We start from the raw sequence: 22053 nt of genomic DNA, 5'->3' as shown, positions 1-22053 counted from the left end.
TTATGTATATATGAGTAATTGCATAATTTATTGCTAAATATATTTAAATGATGAGAACCATTGTAATTTTTTATTTATGGTAATGAGGCTCATACTTAAACCTCTGTCAGCTATGATGTTATATTAAACTAAACAAATTACTTAAATCGTGAGAATATTGTGGCATGACTTTTATATTTTAAACATGTCAAGTACTGGTGAAGGTGGATGGCTGGATAAAACTTGTGACTATATAAAATGGGGGGCTTATAATATTGCAAATAATAAATTGGGATGATCCTGATTTTGATTTCAAATTAAAGAAATAAATCGTGAATCTGACTCAATCTCAAAAATTAACTCATGAAAGAAGATTATCCAAACTTATATAAAAAATCCATGTACCCGTCCTACAAAGTGGGACTCCGACTTTTTTTTTTTTTTTTGCATAAAATTGATTTGAAGAAAATACTAAACAAAAGATCTACTCTTATTGATTTTTTAAAGTTAACAATTGTTTTTATCGACTATGTAAAAGTAAGGTCCCAATTAGAACTCTTGATAAAGCCACCAGATTAATTTCAAAGTTGACATGTTTAATTATTAATTTAGGTAGATTAGCATCAAAGTGCGACATGATCTGATATCAAAAGATTTTTGCATAGATCTCACCACTCCCACAAGCGAAAACTAAACTTAATAATAAAATTAAAAGGTATGATAATTGAAGTATAATGACAAAACTCAAAGGTAAGGTACGATAACTTTATACAATTATACTATAATTTTATAAAAAATTGTTATAATTAGGTGATTTTTTTTCCACGTGTCATAATCTTGGTGAATAAAATAACTTGATATCTATTACTAGTGAGAGATGACAAATACTCCGTGAAACTAATTTAGATATACATATATCTAATAATTCAAACACTACGGTTATAAAAAAAAACATGTTGCAACTTGCAAGGATCTCACTACTTCCACAAGCAAAAATGAAATTTATAAAATGAAACTATAAAAAATTTTCACGATAGATCGTGAATCACCATTAAATGATAAACTTATTTTTTAAAAACAGTATGTATTTTAAAAATAGTTGAATTCCAAGATATTTACGTTTCAGTCTAAATTGTTAGGCCAAAGAAATAAGTAGTGCAACTAAAATATATCTTAAAGTCTTATTTAGGAGCCTGGTAACCAAGTTTGAAAATATTCACTTATAGTATACAATGAAAAATATTACTCCCTCCGTCCCATTTTATGTGGCACTATTTCCTTTTTGGTCAGTCCCAAAAAAAATGTCACATTTCCTTATATGGTAAGTATTTAAAGGTACAACTCCTTTTTTACCCTTGTTGGTCTCACTTAATCTTAAAATAATACTCTAATACATTTATGAGGAGAGAGAAAAGTGAGTCTACTTTTTAAAGGACAATTTGGTAAACATTTTAAAGTCTTCATTTATTTCTTAAACTCCGTGCCCGATCAAATATTGCCACATAAAATAGGACGGAGGGAGTACTAATATAAAAATCCACTCAACTTATATATGGTATGCTAATTATTTATTGTAGCAGCCAAAAGGTAGTAATTGTTGATGGGCTGAAATAATCCCCATGTCGTACGTCTCGTACCCGTTTCTTTCATTCGACTTAGAGATGACAATGAGACAGAGAAACGTGAAATAAGGTAAAGTTAAAACTGAAAATAGATAAACGAAATAAGATAGAGATAAGTGTCAAAAACACACCTAAATTATCCCTTTTTTTTTAGTTTCATACCTAAACTATTGAGAGTACGAGTTTCATACCTAAACTATCACTTTTTAGTTTGAGAAACACACCTTAGTGGTGTGTGTAATGCACTCTCTCTTTTATTTGAAAAAACCTTGACACATGACATTCCACACGGATAAAATATTCCACCTTGACAAAAAATAAATAATAAACTATTAATATTAATTAAAAATTAAAGATTAAAATATTACTATCCATAAAAAAAAAATCTTAAAAAATAATAAAAATTCTACCCCATTCTATTTAACCCTCCGCTCCTATTTTATTTTATTTTTTTACATTTTTCTCATTTTGTGTTAGATATGTACGTACAAATATTTTAGAAAAAAAGTTTCTACTAGTGTACCGAATATAACATAAAAAATTAAAAAAATTCTTGCGGCGGCAAGTAAAAAATATTTTTGATATGTATATATCTAACACAAAATGAGAAAAAAAATTGGAAGCGGAAGGTTAGGTGGGGCGGGTAGAATTATTTTTAAAATAAAATAAAATAATATCTAAATTAGTATTTGAGTGGGGGGAGAGGGGGTGAGGAGATGAAGTAAAACAAATTAAATACTTTTATAAAAGAAATTTAAACAAAAAAAATTGGCCAGGGTGGAGGGGGGGGGGTGAGAGAAAGTGATAGAGTGGGGTAAGAAAAATATTTTAGATTTTATTTTATAAAAGAAAATATTGTTTTTTTGGATAATAATTTTTTAATTTTTAATTTTAACTAATACTAATCATTTATTTAATTTTTGTCAAGGTTGAATGTTTAGTCCATGTGGAATGTGAAGTGACAATTTTTTTAAATAAAAGAGAGTGTATTACACACACCAAGATGAGAGTGGTATAAAAGAGATAGGTGTGTTTCTCAAACTAAAAAACGATAGTTTAGGTATGAAACTCACACTCTCAATAGTTTAAGTATGAAACTCACAAAAAGGGTATAGTTTAGGTATGTTTTTGACACTTATCTCAATAAGATAGGTTAAAATTTTAACAAGTCCCATCTCATTTTATTTACATTTCAATTGGACTTATAATTTATTTTTGTGAGTAGTGAAAATATCAATTATTGAACAGATTATTTTTGAAGATGAAAATATTCGTATTGAAATAAAAATCAGAAGAAATTAAAGATAAAGGGCATATGCAAAGTTATTATTCTATTAAACGTGTGGTGGTCACTTATAATACCAACGTGAGGTTGAGTACTAATTATAATATCCATTGATCGATTATTGCAGTATTTATTCTGAGACTTTAAGTAGCAACCGATAATACATATAAGCTAGTGGGATAGGAGAATAAAATGACATAAAATTGTACTTTCCTCAGCAACATCAACACGTGTTACATTTATATGATCCCAAACCTTAAAACATTTGGATTGGAGATTAATAAAAATGAACTTTTATTTAGTAATAATAGTATATATAATATTATATCATATCATATACTAATAAAATCATAATTTTAAGTTATAGTAGAGTGAGTTGTATTACGTACATGCTCAGGATGACAATGAAACAGAACAAGACAGGATTTAACAGGGCGGGTTAGGGTGGGAAAGATTTAAACGAGACAAGTCAAATTAAAACACATTTTTTCAGAAAACAATACACGGGGCTAGCTTGGCAGGTGGTAGGGAAATAACTGACCAGAACAAACTTCACAACCTAATTAAATATGTGTGGAATTAATAATTAAATTGATAAGACTTTAATTAAATACCATAAAATACAGGTTCCTCCATCAGTTGGAGCCTATGGGCTCTGGCACATTAAACAGTACTACTTAAGCCTCTGAACATTAAAAAAAAATAAAGTGATTGAGTGATTGTTGGATCAAATATTACTAGAAAATATGAAATTAGCTATTAAATTTATGCGTCATTTAATCCGTCCTAAAATAGCTCCAAGCTAATTAGATTTTCTTATATAATTCGTCGCTAAATAACTCCTAGCATATTAGATTTTTTAAATAATTCATTGCTAAATGGGATTAGCATGAGATTTTTGTTGTTTAGCTATGAAATTTTATCTGTCGCCGATTCCGTGTTTTCTTATAGTGAAAAACATAGTTTATAGAAATGTTTAATGAGAAGTTGATTTGGTGACTTTGAAACGACGAAAGATTTCATACACTATCGATATAATTTAACAAATAATAATATATAGTACTATTACGTTAACATTATTAATTACTAACTTATTTCAAGTTATTAATATATAAGTTATAATGATTCATAGGTATTTGTTCACTCACATGTTGCATGCATCAATATATTTTACATCGTGAATATATAAAGCTAAGCTTAAATTCCTACCTTTTAAAAACTGTACGTTTTATAAGTACTCCTCATGTCTGTGAGAAAGGATAAATGGGAAGAGAATCTTGTTTATGGAATTTGAATCCTCTTCACATTTAAACCAAAAAATAATAATAAATCTACATAATAAGAACGTTTTTTTGGTAATTTCTTTTAAATCTATTCCTTTCACATGTCAAACAACATGCTTCATCCCTGTGATGTTGTATCATCTTTCGATGCAAACAATAATTTCTTTATAAAAAATATGGAATAAAATCTAGCCTAAAAAGTTATAGCATATATTTTAATTAAAAGAAATAATTTTGAGGAGCTAAAATGTCCTCTTAGGAAAAGAAAATTAGCTAGTCAACAACTTCCAGTCCTTGTTCTTGTTGCATGCATGGCAAATGCCAATTAATTAGTGACGTATATTATGAGCTACTTGCCCACTTAATTACTTAAGAAAAAATCGACAAAATGAATTGTTTTGCTTAATCACCTTTAATTAATAGAGTAATTAATTTGGATTTGATTAGGAAGTTAATTTGTACGGTCCCTTTGCTAAGAGCTACAAATTGTTATGTGATCTACTGTGGTTTTAAATAACTATAGTGAGGACATAATTTTGATGGTCGAAATTAAGTAGTAATAATAGCGAGAGTACTAAAAGTAGTGGGGAAAGTCAAAAGTTTCACTAGGATATTCAAGATTTAATATGTTTATATGATAAATAAAAAATTTCAACTTTAAGAATTGTGATTGATAAATATCATAGCTAAAAATCAAAATATGTTGTTAATTTTATTTAGTGATGAATTATCATAAACACATGCATGCTACAAGTTTCGAGTTCTGAATAAATTGTCTATGATAGAAAATCTTTATCCCCAAAATGAAATTCCCCGATGCAATTCAAATTACTTGGGACATCATTATAAATCCCACAAAGCTAGGTGAGAAACTCAAAAAATATGTGAATATCATCCTTACTATTATATATTAATTATCGAATCAATAATAGTAGTAATTATTGAGATTCGGCTCCTCTCCATTTTCCCCAAGTTCTAGCTTGGATTGGAGACACATGTCATAGTTTAGAATTAATGGTTGAGATCTAATTGATTAAAACAAAATCCTAACCATAGTTATTTACTTCCATATATTTGCTTCTTAAATATTTTTGCAATCCAATAATTTTAGATTTACATTATATTTTTCCTAAATGTATTTAAAATAATTTCTTTTCTTAATTACTTAAGTAATTTTTTGCTGATTTTTTACTTTTTTACCTAACGTTTGCTATTTCACAAATAATATTTGCCAAATAAAAAATTGTGACCTAACATTTTTTTTTATTATAATTGTAGAAGTAAAATAAATCTTGTCAAACAACTTTAAATTCTTTCTTACTCCCTAAATGGAGTCCATATTGCTCTATAGACACTGTAGCTCCTAAAACTCTATTAGAATAATAAAAATATTTAACTGTATTATAATTTTTTTCAAAAAAGTACTAAAAGTATTTAATAAGTTTAATATATTTAGGGAAAATATAATGGATTGCAAAAACATTTAAATATATGGAAGTAAATAACTATGGTTAGAACTTTGTTTTAATCAATTAGATCTCAATCATTAATTCTAAACTATGACATGTGTCTCCACTCTAAGCTAGAACTTGAGAAAAATGGAGAGAAGAGAAATAGAGAGGAGCCGGATACTAATTATTGACTTGTTGTAGGTACTATTATTGGCAAGAATTTTTTCTTTTCTCATCTCCAAAACCAAAAGCTTAAGCTTAGGAGAAAACGGGAAGTTATTTTGCTCTCTAATCCACTTAAGTAAATCAATTAATTATGAGATGCAATTAATTAAGCTTCAGAATAGATCTACAATACTTAATCACTATTTGATTAGTAATCACCAGAAATTAATTTAGCAGAACAAAATGACTTTAATTTTCTCTTTTTCGAATGAGATTTTATCTTTTCATTATATATATAAATAAAATCTACCAAAAATGCATGTGGAGTTTGACTCCACTTTAGTATCTTTCTAAAATCATGTACTCAAACAAAGCAACATGTATTCACTAAAAAGAATAATTAAGATTGGATTATATCTCTTATTATTATTTTCTAGTATTTAGTACTTTACTTTATATGCAAAATAAAGTAAATTAAGATAAATGTGCATCTTAATTAAAAACGTGAATAAGTTTTAGCCAGCCACGAGTAATGACAGCACTTATATTCATGCGAAAAGAATATTAGTACTAAATATTGCTAAAGATATAATATAATAAAATAAATAGAAGTGTAACTTTTGATTACTAAAACTTTTTATTTATTGACATTTTATACAACTGAACATGTAGAAGCAGGAGCAAGCAGAGGTTTGAGTACAAGTTTGCTCAAGAATTATCAGTTTATTATTATATTTTAATATTTTAATTTCAATATTTGAAACTCTTTAACTATTTTATTTTATTTTTGAATAATTATAGAGACCTTTCTATAAGTTAGTTTCATAACATTTGGTGATTTTCAATACTATGCTCACCTTCTTTGTAATATTTATTTAACTTAATTAATATTAATTCAAAATAATTACAATATGATCAATTTGTTCTTTCTAATGTTATACTTCCAAAACTAAAATAAATATTTTGGGTTTAACCCGCAAGTAATCATTTAAATCCAACAGTTATAGATTTGATCTTTTAAATTACTGTTTTTTTTTTATCATCTTTATATGATTTTCAATACAAATCAATATCTCTTTTGTCTGCTACTGCAATAACCGAACAATGGTTTTATTCTCTCTTTGCCTATTAGGGAAATACCCCTCCGTCCCATAGTAATTGTTTATTTTTTCCTTTACACATCACTTAAAAAATCATAAATAAGAAGAAAATTTTGCTAATAAAATTTTAAAAACTTGTTTATACTTTCAAAAAAGAGAATCAATTGTAAGGGTAAGATGAAAATTTTTAAAATTAATTTTATCTTAATTTTGTAATTTAGTAAATAATTTAAGACAATTATTTACAGTGAGATGGACAACTAAAACGCAATCGTCACCTAAATTTGTTTGGATGGAGTTATGATAAGCTCTCAATGATTTCATTTTTTAATTATTCCTTTTATGGTTTAATTTCTAAAAATCAAATTTAACGGTTGTTTGTAGAAGAGTGGAAATTAATTGCTACACACCAGAGTTTCCCATGGATTTGGAAGAACCTAGCTACTAAAAAAGAATTTTAAACTTTTGAATATTAAGATTACACCAAACAAACGTACCAATTTAAAATGTTTAATATACGGAATTAAGGACAATTCGGTCAAATTACAACTCATTTATATTAATGATAAATAATTTGAAATAACTACTTTTAAAAAATCAAAATAAAGGAAATAAACATAATAACACAAATCACAAAACATGTTGGTGTTATAAATACTTCTTCATCCGTCTCAAAAATATAATGCTTCACCCCTATAACTATGAATATTGACTTATGCTTCACCAATTTATTTTGAAACAATTTAAGTCGCACGTAAAATAAGAGGAGGAGACGTTAACGGAACCTTGAATTTCCATGAGTAATTAACATTAATAATAAACTATTTCTAAAATAATAATATTAATATTTTATTTCTACATCATGGCAATCCCTATTGTAGATTTAATTCTATGTGACGTTGTTGTACGATTTTAATTAAAATGATTAAGCATGGATATTGCGTTAAACTAACGGAATGCCTAACTTAGTGAAAATGGACCAATTAAGAGAATGCGTGATGGAAAAAAAATTAGCCCTCTTTTGCCACACTCCAAACCTCAAATGTTATTGGACGCATACAAAAATATGTGCACTATTTGAATTTATGTTATGTTTTTATAGTATTTTTTTATATATATATTTTCAATTGGAGATTTGTCTAAGATGTTATATATATACCTTTTTTTGAAAAGTTAATTACCAACCTAGAAACTTGTCGTTTTATCATATATATCAAACTAATAAATGTTTGACATGAGTTATATATATAAATTGTTATTCAATTTGTATTTCAAAAAACAAAAAGATAGTAATCAAAATAAATTGAATTGGATAAACGTTGAGCCCTGTTGAATTTACAATGTGTCTTTAAGGATACTATTTTCCTCCATGTATTCGAGATAATAAAGTATATATTTCTAAGATAAAATAATTTGCTCACCAGTCTAGCCATACCACAAACTCTAGTGAACAACGTATGAATCACTCGACAACAACAATAATTCACACAACATTAATTTTTTAAAAAGTGCAAGAAGAAGAATATCAGAGAAACTTTGTATATAAAAAATTAGAAAAAACCACTTTATTTATAGTCAACAAAGACTAGTATGACCATGTGTTTATTGTGGCTTATCGAAAAAATAGCAACCTTTAGAAAAATTTCATAATTTATCAGAAAAATCACAACTCATTCAATATCAAAAGGTGCTATTCAAATTACATCTTTATCTTCGTGTCTTTTAAAAAGAAAAAAAAAACATTTCATTTCGCAGTCACACTTTTAAAAATCCAACAAAAATATTATCTCGATTTAATTAAGTTATGTATTTTTATCTAGATTTAATAGTATTATACTATTTAAATCATGCTAAATTAACACGGTCACCCACTTGAGTAACTTTTTCCTTTTTCATTTTGTCCAGTGAGATATGAAGACGCAGACAGAGATTCCATTCTCTCTCTCTGGTGTTTTCATTTTTATTATAAATAAGAGAAACAGATCGGCATAACGTATACTTTGCTCTTCTTATAATTATTATTAGCTTATAATTACTGTTTAAGAGCCATCCTTAAATATCTTCTTTTTCAGAATTGCATTTGCATGGCCACTAATTTACAGAAGCGTGGACTGGTAAGCTTGGGGAAACGATTTCTGAACCAGATAGCTTATTCAACTTCTCGAAATTCTGCCAACTCATCATCTACTGCCCAGATCTCTGGCAGGTACGCTCTGAACTTTGCGGAGCCAGAATTTTGAATTTATGAATTCTGAATTATTATAAACATCAATTTGCAGTATTTTGGATTAAGTGAATTTCTTAACACAAATATAAAATTTTGACTAAAGTTACTGAGTTCTAGCTGAACCTGTAACTTTCTCTCTAGCTCCGCCCTCGATCAGTTCGAGTTAATTACTTTCAATTTGTTTTTTTTTTTAAATCTAATTAAGTGATGTGCAGGAGGGTGGTGCACACGTCAGTGTATGACAAGAATCCAGAGGAATATGTGTCATCGTGGGTACCTGATGAAATAATCGAGGTAGAATCAGACAAGTACAAGTACTGGACTCCTCATCCCCAAACCGGGGTATTTGGGCCAGCTACTGATCACATTATAAAATACGGTGAATATGGTTCTCAATTCTCCACTGTAGATTCTGTGTTGGAACAAAAGACATTTTTTCGCGATCTTGAGGATCTGGAGAAGCCTAGTTATCCTTAAGTTTCACAACAGAAAATACTACTAGTAGGGAAGGTGAAAGAGGTGTTTCGTTTGTTGTGTTCTATGAATATGTGATATGTTTAGTTAATTAATGGAAGTACAATATGGAGTATGTATAGAATAAAACTAGCCACTCTACGTGGGCTGCTTTTAAATGATCATATGGTGCAATACATACGATCAAATTTCTCTGTAACATCGTCGCTTGTCCCAAAAAAAAGTTTGATTGCTATACCAAAATATTGTTATAGAGAATATGTAATAGAACATAAGATGAAAAGTTGGTTCCAAAAACAACTCGACTATTATAATGAAATATTGTTATAAAGAATGACAATTTGAATTTTAAATTAGAGAGATGAGCATCTAATATGTGAAGCCATGTTGCCTGATGTAATATCATTTTCCTGACAAAAGAGAGAAAATAAAATCCTCTGGGAACATCAAACAAATTGGAGTGACATAGAATAGATTAACATGGTTACTATAAATTAGCAAGAGAGGAAAAGATGAAGGGGGAGCGCTTTCTTGTTCATACAGCAATTTCATTGCTGTGTAGGAATATAATTGCAAATGCAGTCAATATTGTGTCTTAAAAATATTTTTCATTCACCAACCAAACAACATAACACATAGGAAATAAATGACTTCCTTCGTACGAAACACAAACATGAAACAGAAATAACAATCGTAACATTTTCTAATCAACAAGTGCATTTTTAGCAGATTGGTTCAGTTGGAATTCTTGTATTTCCTTGATTAAAAGAATGACATTGAGGTGAGAAGATTCACCATCTTCTACAGCTCTTTTTGCCATTTCTCCAAGCTCCCTAGCTCTTTTTCTAATCTTGTTTCCTTCTTTCTCCTTGTCCATCACCTTTTTAATGGCATCCGTCACTGCTTTGTTGCTCACTTGGGATCCAAACTTCTCTTCTTCCCCCAAATGCACAATTGCCTGAGATCCAACACCCACAGCTATATTCAATACATGTTCTAATAACTTCTCATTAAGAAACTGCTCGGCGAATAAAGGCCATGTGATCAAAGGTACACCAGCACTAATCCCTTCAACAGTTGAATTCCAACCACAATGAGTCAAGAACCCACCAACTGCAGGGTGTAATAGAATTACTACTTGTGGTGACCATCCGCGTATCAAAAGCCCTCTTTCTTTTGTTCTTTCCTCAAATCCATTTTTCGATATCCACTCCTCTATTGGTGCTTGTCCTTCCCCTGTTTTTATGACTAAAATGAATGGATAACCTGATGCTTCCAGGCCTAAAGCAAGCTCCACAAATTGTACTACTGTAATACGACCAAGGCTCCCAAAACATGCATACACAACAGTCTCTGGCTCCCAAGAATCAAGCCATTTCTTCAAAATGTCCTCTTTGTCAAATGATCCCTTATTCCCTCTCTGAACTTTATCAAGATTGTCATTGTTACAAAGAGATTAAGGTCCAATGCACCAAACTCTACCATGTTTAAGTCTTCGGAATTTGTCTACATACCTTTGTTCCAACTCCTCGAAAGTATTGATCACAACCCCATATGCTCTTTTTTCAGCTGCTCTTATTTTGTCACGAATATCTTGTATGAAAACTGCTCCTGCTGGATTGAAATGGGCAGGCAGCTGAGCTTTAGTGACTTCAATTCTATCTGGCAAATCAGGTATGACAAAAGTCCCTGATTCAGAAATTTTGTTTCGATCCTTCAAGATGTACATATTATGCTTACACATTTGGTTGAAGCAACTCATTCCATCAAAAACAATTCTTGGAATCTGAAACTTATCAGCTGTCCAAGCAACATACGCATCAGAAATAATGCAACTCGGTTTAGGCTTCATATCTTCAAGTAATTTCTCAGTCTGTTCTTGGAGCATATCAATTGCAGCAAAGAACTGTCTTCGATAGTTCAGACCAGGCACATCATTATGGTTTTCACACCCCTCTGGAAGTCCTGCTTCCTTACCTTTAAACTGGAGCTCCACTACCCGAATGACGAGTCCAGAACGAATGGCACGATCAATTGCTGCAGTGAATCTGGCGGCATTTAGAGCTGTCGTGACTAACGTGACTGTCACTCCTTGCTGCGCTAACAATTTGGCCATGTCCGCCAGCGGTATAAGGTGACTTGTAGAAAGTAAAGGAATCACAACGAAGTTTAGCTCTGCCAATGCTGGCACCGTTGTCATCTTTACTCAGTAAGAACTGAAAAAGCTATAGTTTGTTGAGTAGTTTTGCTCCTTCACGTTTTTTCAGAAAATGAGCACTTTTGATTTCCATCAAACTCCAGCAGTTATATTTAAGTGCAAATTCTACACGTCAGAAAACTCTTCACCACATATTTGTGAAGAGTTAATTAAGGTTATTATGTCATTTAGACGCTCATGACATGATAAAAAATTGGTTATTATTTCATATTGTCATTTATATGATGATAAAGTTAGGTAAGAAAGGAGCAAAATGAAAAATAAGAAAAAGACGGGGACCAATAACAGTCAGAATTTTGTGTCACATGTGTAGAGGTGAGAAAAATCCAATAATTGCCACCATGCCAGGCAGTACATTTCATTTTAGAAGGGGACTTGCTATATCAAAGCGTGTCCTTTCCTTTTTATGTGTATTTACTATGACAGCTAATCAATTTTGTCTACATTATGCATCAGATCAATTATTGAGTCATGGTAATGAAGGAAAAAAATAAATTAGAAAAAAAATAGTTTCTCCCTCATCTGTAATGAAGAGGAGAATTTTTTGTGCTTATATTCATTGCTATGCCATTTGAGTTCGTTGGAGTTCTGTGATTTGTATGGCCGCGGTTATAATTCCTTAAGACCACACAAATAACTTGTGGGCTCAAACTAATTGTTAAACTGTTGATTTTAAAGGTGTGAACAAGAAATGAAGGGTTGTGACTCTCCTGAAGAGTTGTGGCTATGCCGAAGGGTTGTGACATTTATTAAAGGTTGTGTCCTTTCTAAAGGGTTGTGATCGTTTGAAAGGTTGTGTCTTTTCCAAAGTGTTGTGACCTTTCTGAAAGGTTGTCTTCTTTCTAAAGGGTTGTGACCTTTACCCTTTGTTGGCTATAAATAGAGAGGTTTTCTCTCATTTTTCAACATCGAATTCTTCCCTTCTTTTGCATACATTTCTTACAAAACAAATCGATTGATCGTGTCTGTGTGTGTAATTCGTTGTTGTCATTTTGAGTTCGTTGAAATTATCGAATTTTGAGGTACCGCTACTTCTTTAAATGGTTAATCTGTTTATCTTGGGAGGAATTAATCTGCAACCTCGGGTATTTGATGGGATTAAATTTCTTAAGGACACACAGTGGGTTTTGTTGGACTCGGATAGTTCTTTATGTTTTTCTTTTCATCTTTTATTATTTCTTATTTGTTAATCTGAATACAAGAGTTAATAAGCTTAAGAAATTTAATGTTGGTATTTTCTGTGGTAAGGAAATTACTTATATTTTCTGTGTTCTTTTTATTGGGGAAAGAAAAAGAAGCAAAAGAGAATTATTTTACCATATGATAAAAATATGTGGAAAATAATTTCAAATACTTGAAAAATATTTTTGAGAACATATTTAAAATGTGGGGGTTCTTTACTTGTGATAAAGACAAAATTAGACTAACTATCTAATTTAAATTTGAAAGAACAAGATATGAAATTTAATGACATTCTTGTATTACATTAGACCCACAAAATTCTTGGAGTATATTTGATATTGTGGACGTTGAGTTTCTCTTTACTAGTATATGATATGACTAGTATAAAACCATAAAATTATATTACTCGTTCAAAAGAATTGTATTCTTTGATGAAAAGTTTCACTTAAAATATTGTGATTATTCATGAAAAGATATGTCTATTAAAATAAATAAAAAATTGTATAGACATGAACATTGGTGAAAAGTGATCTGTTATGTTTGTGTTGTAAAACAAACGTTTTGGGTCATATTGCACTTATTGGACCGATGAGACTATGATCATGGGTAATTCTATAACAAATTGAATATTATGGAAATGTCCTTCTGAAAAGGACATATAACAAGGTGTTGACTCTAAAACAATGTCTGTATTTGAGAAAGTTATAAAAAGTAAAGAACAAAATATTTGTGGGAAAAGGTTACCTCACAGAAGGTCTTTTCAAACTTAGTATTTCTGTTTGTTCTTACTTGCTTGAAACAAATTGTTTGTGACATAAATGTTTGAGACATGTCAATTGCAAAACCTTGCAAAAACTAATCAACTTAGAAGTTTTGCCTAACTTCTAGTGCAATAAATCAAAATGTCAAGTATGTGTTGTTGAAAGGAAGTTTAATACCTTAGAATTGATTTACACTGAAATTTGTGATATGAAGTCAACACCATCTCGTGGTGGGAAAAAGTGTTTCATAAATTTTATTGACAATTGTACTAGATATTGTTATGTTTATTTGTTGAATGGTAAGGATGAAGAAATAGAAACATATTGGCAATATAAAACTAAAGTTGAAAATCAGTTGGATAAAAAGATTATCATGATTAGAAGTGGTAGATATGGAGAAAATGAATCTTTTTTTGCAGAAATATATTTGGAAAATGGAATCATCCATCAAATTACTAACACATTCTCACCTCAATCTAATGAAATTGTTGACAGGAAAAAACCAAACTTTTGAAGGAAATGTTGAAATATCCTATTTATAAGTTCAGGTTTTACCACAAAATTTGTGGGGGGGGGGGGTGCGTATCATTAGAGCAAACGAGAACAACAAAAAAATTGTTTGTTCAGAAAGAGAGAAACAAAAAGTTTTGTTTGTTAGTAAAGAGAGTAACAAAAAAAATTGTTTTTAAGAAAGGGAGCAACAGAAAGTTGTGTTTGTTCAGGCTTTGTTGTATCCTGATAGAGAATTGTTTGTCGTCCCTTAAAGTTTATACAAGCAATAACTATTGAAAGAGAGTGATCAAACAATTTTCAATACCGTCTATTTCATATGAGAAATGGAAATGAGGGAACTATTTCCAAACGGGTTAAAATAGGACCTAAGACATTGGATTGTATGTTCATTGGATACGTTACAAATAGTAAAGCATGTCGATTTATGGTTCATAAGTCCGAACCGTAGGATAGTCAAGTGAAGGGTCGAAACGACTTTGGAAAGAACCAAATGAAAATGTAATTAATAAAGAGATTTAGAGGCGTAGTAAATGTCAATGGACAAATTATTTCCTACGAGTTTGATTTTGTAGCATTTCTTCTTGAAAATGAGTTTCATATATTCTAAAAGTTATGTCATTTGTGGACTCATTCTCTTTGAGAAAAGGCTGTCAATAGTAAGATAGATTCAATCTTGAGCAACCATACTTGAGAGTTGGTTGATCTTCCTCTAGGAAATAAATTTTTTGGTTCAAAGTGGATCAACAAAAGGAAAAGAAAGTTGATGAAACTATTGACAAATACAAAGACAGACTTGTTGTCATAGGCTTTAGACAATAAGAAAGCCTTGTTTGACAGAACTAACTAGGATTACATCAATTTAGATGTTAATTGCGCTAGTCGCGAAATATGACCTTCAAATTTGTCAAAATGGATGTGAAAATATTTTTTTTAAATGGAAAATTGGAGGAAGAAATTTACATGGAACAACCCAAGGGCTTTGTGGTTCTGGTAAAGAAAAGTAAGTATGTAAACTTGTTAAGTCACTCTGTGGACTAAAAACAAGCGCTCAAATAATGATAGGCGAAGTTTGACCAAACTATGTTGGCAAATGAATTCAAGATTAATGAATGTGATAAATATTTTTACATTAAAGACACTTCAAATCACAAGGTCATTGTTTGTTTTTATGTTGATGACATGTTGACCATCAAAAGAGACATTTCTGACATAAATGCTACTAAGCATATGCTAGAAAGAAACTTCGATATGAAAGACATTGAAATTACTGATGTGATTGAAAATATTCATGCATTTGGATTTCAATAGTGTCAAGACTCCAATAAATGTGAGATTTGTACTTCAAAAGAATGAAGGCAAAAGTGACTCACAATTGGATTGTGCTAGAGTAATGAGAAGTATGATATATATATCATGAAGTGTACGCGATCAGATATAGCATATGCTATTAATAAACTAAGTCGGTTCACGAGTAATCTCAATCAAACTCATTGGATGACAATGAAAAGAGTTTTGGAGTATTTAAAACATACTTAAAAAACTATTGCTTTGCATTATAACTAATATTCAACAGTATTGGAAGAATATAATATAGTGATGCAAATTGAATCACCGGGTCAAATGAAGTAAAATCCACGAGTGGATATGTATTTACTCTTCGTGGTGTTGTGCCGTAATTTTACTGTATTAAGAAAAATCACCTTTTGAAATGTTCTAAGTATAAAACGATTTGAGGAAAATACTTAGAATAGAGTCGCCACTTAATTTTTTAAAGAAATTAAGAAAACTTATAATTTTCAAAGATTTAAACAGAAAAAATCATTTGAAAATATCAAAGGAGGGTTCGGGGTTCAATTTACACTTCGAGAAGGGTTTAAGCATTCGAAGTGCCCGCTAACACGCGATTGACCTGCGACTTGACTAAAATATATTTGACTACTTTTAGAAAAATAACGATTCAATATAAAAACTAATAACTTATAATATTTGATTAACTTTGAGAAAATAATTAAATAAATGACGCATTATTTCATTTTATTTTTTAGAGGAAGGGATCCAAAAAAAGAAACATTTGAATTAGATTGCAAGTGATTAGAATATTAAATAAACTAGACTAATTAGAATTTATTTAATTCATTTTAAAATAATAATTTAAGCCAATTTAATAATTAAAGCGTGAAAATCATTTTAAATTAATTGAAAAATAAACGTTTTGACTAACATTTTTGAGAAATGACTAAGTAAGTATATATAATAATAATTTACACTGCTAGATTAACTTTGAGAAAGTAGTTAAACAAAGAGCAATTTTTATTTTTTAAGAAAATGGGACCTTAATTGAAATATTTGAATTAGAGACAAGTAATTAGAATTTTAACGAAACTAAATTAGTTGGTTTTTATTTGAGTCATTTTTTGGTTTATGAAAAACTATTTTAAACTAATAAAAATAAAAATAAATAAAAAAAAGTTTTGACTAAAGATTATAAATAAAAATACAAGAGTTGATCAAGTGAGATTTGTTAGAAACAAAACAACACAAAGAAATAGTTCGTCTTTTAGGGATCTCAACTAAGTTAATTAAAGTTAGAGTTAAATAAGATTAGTTAACACATAATCAAATAATTAGAAGAGTAAACGAGATAATGAAATTGGGCCCCTTCTTGGGCCAATTTCGCTATATTTTTAAGCTTCAATCTCATTCCCGTTTTGCGTATACACTGGATGTATATCAGTGTATATGAGCATATATATTAGCTCTTTTCATGTATTTCTCACTTCCGAACACCTGTGTTTCGCCTTCTCCCTGTGTTTTCGCATTTTTGACCTGTAATTCGCTGTATAATGAGTGTATACTGCTGTAGACAGCTCGTTTCTCAGCCTTTTTTCAGCTTTCTGAAACTTGTTTTCAATTTCCAGCCCTGTACAGCCCTATTCAGATGACCCGGTTAACTTAAAGAAAAGAAAAATCGGGCCCCTATGGCCCAATCATTGAATGCAACGAGAGGGTGGAAGCCCATGAGGGCTCGGACATATTTCACATGCAATAAAAAGGATGATAAGAAATTAGAATTGTCATAAACAATAATTAAATGTGCAATCAATGGGATGTAAGAAGGTAAATATCTAAGATACAAGACAAAACATGATATCATTTGACTAAACAAGCAAACTAATTTAAAGAAATTTACTACATTTATCGAAAACGAGTATTCGCACAACACATCCTTTAATAAAACTAAGTCACATGGTGGTGCCCAATCAAAGCCACATGCCAAGCTTCATCAACTCATTTTGAATCTATTGCTATGCCAAAATTCATGCTTAATCTAATTAATGTAAAATAGACTAACCAACATGGATAGACCAATTTTAAGAATTGAACCTACAACACTATCTTAATAAGGAGCAAGGCCTAAAGAAAGGTAGCAACAAGGTTTAACAGAATGAATAAGAGCATTAATATTGTTGACAAAATAGTCCTCCTCAAATGTCCACTATATACTAATGCAATATTTTTCAAATGATCAGAGAGAAAATAAAATAAAATAAAACAAAATCAATAAAGCATCACAATGAACTTGAACATCAACTGATAGAGATTACATATTCAACATACATCTAAAGATAAAGAACTATACTAATCCTAAATTTATTAAAGTAAAATTAGGCCATATAGAAAGCTTCTTAACTAGATGAATATATAATATAATATTAACTAAATGATGTACATAAAAGTCAACAGTGAACTAAATGGATTGATTGCTAGACAAAATTGCACAAAGGCATGAAAGCTATGGTGGAAAACTATCATTTTGAACACATCTAGATATAACTCCTACTATTAAACTTTAAGAACTTAACATCTATAAGGAACATTTCTAAGTTAATGGGCAAAATAAATAAAAATAATCCAACTCACCTCAAAACTAAACCAACTACACGTTTTAAAAGCTCATGGCATTAGGTGGCATTCCAAAACAGGGAACAAAAGTATATGACAACTACCTTAAAGGACACATGAGAGGGTATAGAACACATTAAGGGAAGCAACAACGACTAATCTAATTTGAACTTGAGAGCCTATTTATTTATTGATTATTAGCAACATATCAAGACTACATTGAACGTTAATAAACAAACCAACAAATTTGGGGCACTCACTAAACATGATCAATGCTACAGAATTGAAGTTGGATAACTTTAAAGGCTAGTAATCATCTACTCTTGCACAATAATAAAACTAGCAAAATCTGGAAGTACACTACTTAACAGAGAAAAACAAGGTGGTAAAATCTTACACTTCAACTATTGAGCCCTTTTAACCACATCAAACAGATAGTCAAGATTTATCATGAAAGTAGACTTTTAACATGATTGAATTGAATGTAGATGCTTGCTACACGGTTAGGAAACAAAGTTTTCACGAAAAGGATTAGAGACTTTAGCATCGAGGCTGTGGATCGTGGAAACAAGCAGGTTATAATAATACTACGCCTTGAAGCCAAAAAAGAACAAAACAATAGCAAGACATGGACAACATTCTAGTATGTAAAAGCAGCAATTGGATTTAAATAGCATGAGATTGAGCAAATATTGATAAGAGTTTATTATAATGAATAAAAAGCGACAAAGGGGACAACCAAGGCTACGATTAAGCAGTGAAGAAATAGAACTTATACATTTAGCACACTCAAAGTTGAAACCAATCGAACAGTGGATCATCTCGAGCAAACTAAACAAGTTCAGCTGGCTTTATAGATACAAAATCGAGCCAACAAGTCTAAGGACTAACATACAACACTAAAGTGACTTCATCGATGCTTGAATCATGTTTACTGCTCAAAAAACTCACAGGAAAATGGTACTAAAGAAAAGACTTAAAAGCGTAGGAACCGAACGTTCTTAATAACACACTCCATACCAAGTATCGAACACATAGCACACCATATCGAAAACAGAACATAAGAGGAGGCGAAGTTACCTTTTTTGGAGCAGCGAGCTGGGACGAACGAGCTTAGAAGAGAGCGACTTCTCACACGACTTTAATCTGGGGCAGTAAACCAAGAAATTCAAACCAACTTCGAACAAAAGACCTTCTCGAAACTTTAGACGTCTGAAATTTCCCAAGTGTAAAATTTATCGTTCAAAGAATTCTTTTTTTTTTGCCCCCCCAAACAGTGATCAAAAGAGATGATTATATAACTGGAAAATCGGGGGAAATCGGGTGAATTTTTCAATTTTAAATTCGGACTTCTCTGCCTCTTTTCAAGATAACAGTGGAAAGGATTCGAAAATCCCTGAAAAGGGGGAAAGCAGGGTGACGAAGTGACCATCTAGACCACTAGGTTATGGGTTTTGCAGGGTAGTTGGACGAGCATACTGTTGTGCGCGTTTTCTGGGTTTGTAGCGTTCTTCGCTGTTGTCGCGTGAAGAAGACGAGAAGTGTGGTCGTTTGCTGCGTTGTATTGCTCTATGTATTGTTGGGTCTTTGTGTTGTTGGGCTGAGGTGGTGGGCTGTAATGTTGTTGTTGTATGGTATTGCTGTGTATTGTTGGGCTGGGAAAATGGGATTGGAAATGGCCCAAAATTGGCCTATTGAATTGGGTAAGCAATTCACTAAAATTGTTATTAAATAATAGTCAAATGGATTTCAATTATTGCCGAATAGAATTTAATTGGTGAATTTGGCTGAAATTTAAACAAGACGAGTTAATACAAATTAATTAATGAACTTCTTAATCTCAACGAAAATAAAAATAATTAACTTAATTATAAACTAACTAATTCAATTACAAAACTAATTAACTCGAAATTATAACTATACTTAAAGTAAATTAATAAAATATTTAACTAAGATATAAAATCTTTTGTGATGATTTTTCAAATATTTATAAAATAAAGTGATTGCAAAAATATACATATTTATTATTAAAAATGATAAAATTACTTTAAAATAACTCGAAGGTATTTTGAATTTCATAAAACTCATTAATTCAAAATTATAACCATCCCTAATATTTAAAATATAAAAATCTTTTTTTGAGACGAATTTCGAATAATCATAAAATATACTAATTAGATACATAATTCTGTAAAACACATATATCATTTAAAAATTATGAAAAGTGACAAAACTATTCAAAAATCTTGCAAACTATATTATTATTTTTTGGAAATTTTATAAAACTAATTTTTTTTTTTTAAAAAAAAAAATCATTTGAAATTGAAGAAGCTCAAAATGATTAATTTATATTGTGGAAGGTCAAAATTCGGTGTCAACAGGTGGAGGAGCAGTCTCTTGGAAATCTTCCAAATAGAGATGTATCGCTCGCTCTACTATGAAATCTGAGTTTATCACTCTAGATAAGGCCGGTAAAGAAGTTGAATGACTCCAAAATTTTCTTGAAAGATTTTTGGCCCAAACCTTTTAGATCCAATATGCATACAATGTGAGAGTTAATTTGCAATAGGTAAAGCATGGAGCATGATGTATAACGGAAAGTCTCGTCATATATGACGTAGACATAATATCGTTAGAAAACTACTCTCTAGTGGAATTATCATAATTGACTATGTAAAGTCAAAGGATAATGTGTTAGATCAACTTATAAAAGGCCTAACTAGAGAGGGAGTTGATAGATTATCAAAGGGAATGGGACTATGGCCGAGAACAAGTCATTGTGGTAGTAACTCTACCTAGAAGACTAGAGATCCCAAGATCTAGGTTCAAGGAGATCAAACAAAGTCATTGATGACGGTTCAACATTGTCAAAATATTTTTTATGGTCCATTCTCATGATAAGACAATGTTCAGTAGCAAGGATAAATGCATTAGGACTTTTTAATGATTTCTAAGTTTGATACAGGGTATATCAAATGGTGTATCTACTAGATAACACATTTAGAAATCACCTATGTAAGTGTGAAGTGTAAGCCGCTTTAAAAGAGAATCTGGTAAGGCCAGTTCTCTACGCACTTATAAACCAAGACGTGTTCATGGCTGAAACGAACAAAACAATGAGAACCAAAAATAGTTCAAGGGTTGATTGCGTGACTTATGTTGTCTAGGTATACACCAAAGCTCTACGATTCAAAGATATCAAATCTACCGATTGACCGAGTATATCTGATATATGTTCACTATGGAAAGTTCAAAGGGAAACCCACTTATCCAGAGGCAATCAATCCTTAATTACGAATCACACAGTTTTTCATGCATATGTTTTAACAATTGTCGTTCCCTATTCATGTGAGGGATTACTGGATTTTAAAGGTGTGAACAGGAAATAAAGGATTGTGACTCTCCTGAAGAGTTGTGACTATGCCGAAGGGTTGTGACCTTTATAAAAGGTTGTGTCCTTTCTTAAGGATTGCGATCGTTTGAAAGGTTGTGCCTTTTCCAAAGTGTTATGACCTTTCTGAAAGGTTGTCTCTTTCCAAAGGGTTGTGACCTTTACCCTTTGTTGGCTATAAATAGAGAGGTTTTCTCTCATTTTTCTGAATCGAATTCTTCCCTTCTTTTGCATACATTTCTTACAAAACAAAATCGATCGATCGTGTCTGTGTGTGATTCGTTGTTGTCATTTTGAGTTCGTTGAAATTATCGAAGTTTGAGGCACCACTACTTCTTTAATGGTTAATCCGTTTTATCTTGAGAGGAATTAATCTGCAACCTCGGGTACTTGAGGGGATTAAATTTCTTAAGGACATACAATGGGTTATGTGGACTCAGATAGTTCTTTGTGTTTTTCTTTTCATCTTTTATTATTTCTGATTTGCTAATCTGAATAC

At 30.6% G+C, this 22053-nt stretch overlaps 3 protein-coding genes and 1 long non-coding RNA gene across 4 annotated transcripts; 1 reads left to right on the top strand and 3 right to left on the bottom strand.

Moving 5' to 3' along the window:
* The first annotated feature begins 8879 nt into the window (after positions 1-8879).
* On the top strand, positions 8880-9829 carry LOC102581634 (uncharacterized). The gene is made up of 2 exons (XM_006347266.2): positions 8880-9091; positions 9328-9829. The coding sequence occupies exons 1-2, from the start codon at positions 8970-8972 to the stop codon at positions 9587-9589; spliced, it is 384 nt and encodes a 127-aa protein (XP_006347328.1). The 5' UTR covers positions 8880-8969; the 3' UTR covers positions 9590-9829.
* Positions 9830-10109: 280 nt separating this feature from the next.
* On the bottom strand, positions 10110-11976 carry LOC102600577 (UDP-glycosyltransferase 73C3-like). The gene has a single exon (XM_015308783.1). It carries the CDS (start codon positions 11784-11786, stop codon positions 11043-11045), a length of 744 nt encoding a protein of 247 aa, XP_015164269.1. The 5' UTR covers positions 11787-11976; the 3' UTR covers positions 10110-11042.
* LOC107060633 (anthocyanidin 3-O-glucosyltransferase 4-like) lies at positions 10290-11029 on the bottom strand. The gene is made up of 2 exons (XM_015308735.1): positions 11013-11029; positions 10290-10911 (listed from the first exon to the last, which is right to left on the bottom strand). Exons 1-2 carry the CDS (start codon positions 11027-11029, stop codon positions 10290-10292), a joined length of 639 nt encoding a protein of 212 aa, XP_015164221.1.
* Positions 11977-16893: 4917 nt separating the features above from the next.
* Positions 16894-19693, bottom strand: LOC107060656 (uncharacterized). Its single transcript, XR_001473449.1, has 2 exons — positions 19244-19693; positions 16894-17190 (listed from the first exon to the last, which is right to left on the bottom strand). It is a non-coding gene; the product is annotated as an uncharacterized lncRNA (long non-coding RNA).
* Between the last annotated feature and the right edge of the window lie 2360 nt (positions 19694-22053).

This window comes from Solanum tuberosum, unplaced genomic scaffold (genome assembly GCF_000226075.1).
Source record: "Solanum tuberosum cultivar DM 1-3 516 R44 unplaced genomic scaffold, SolTub_3.0 scf00087, whole genome shotgun sequence".
Lineage (NCBI taxonomy): Eukaryota > Viridiplantae > Streptophyta > Magnoliopsida > Solanales > Solanaceae > Solanum > Solanum tuberosum.
The sequence above is the reverse complement of the archived record's forward strand: the minus strand, read 5'-3'. Positions and strand labels throughout refer to the sequence as shown.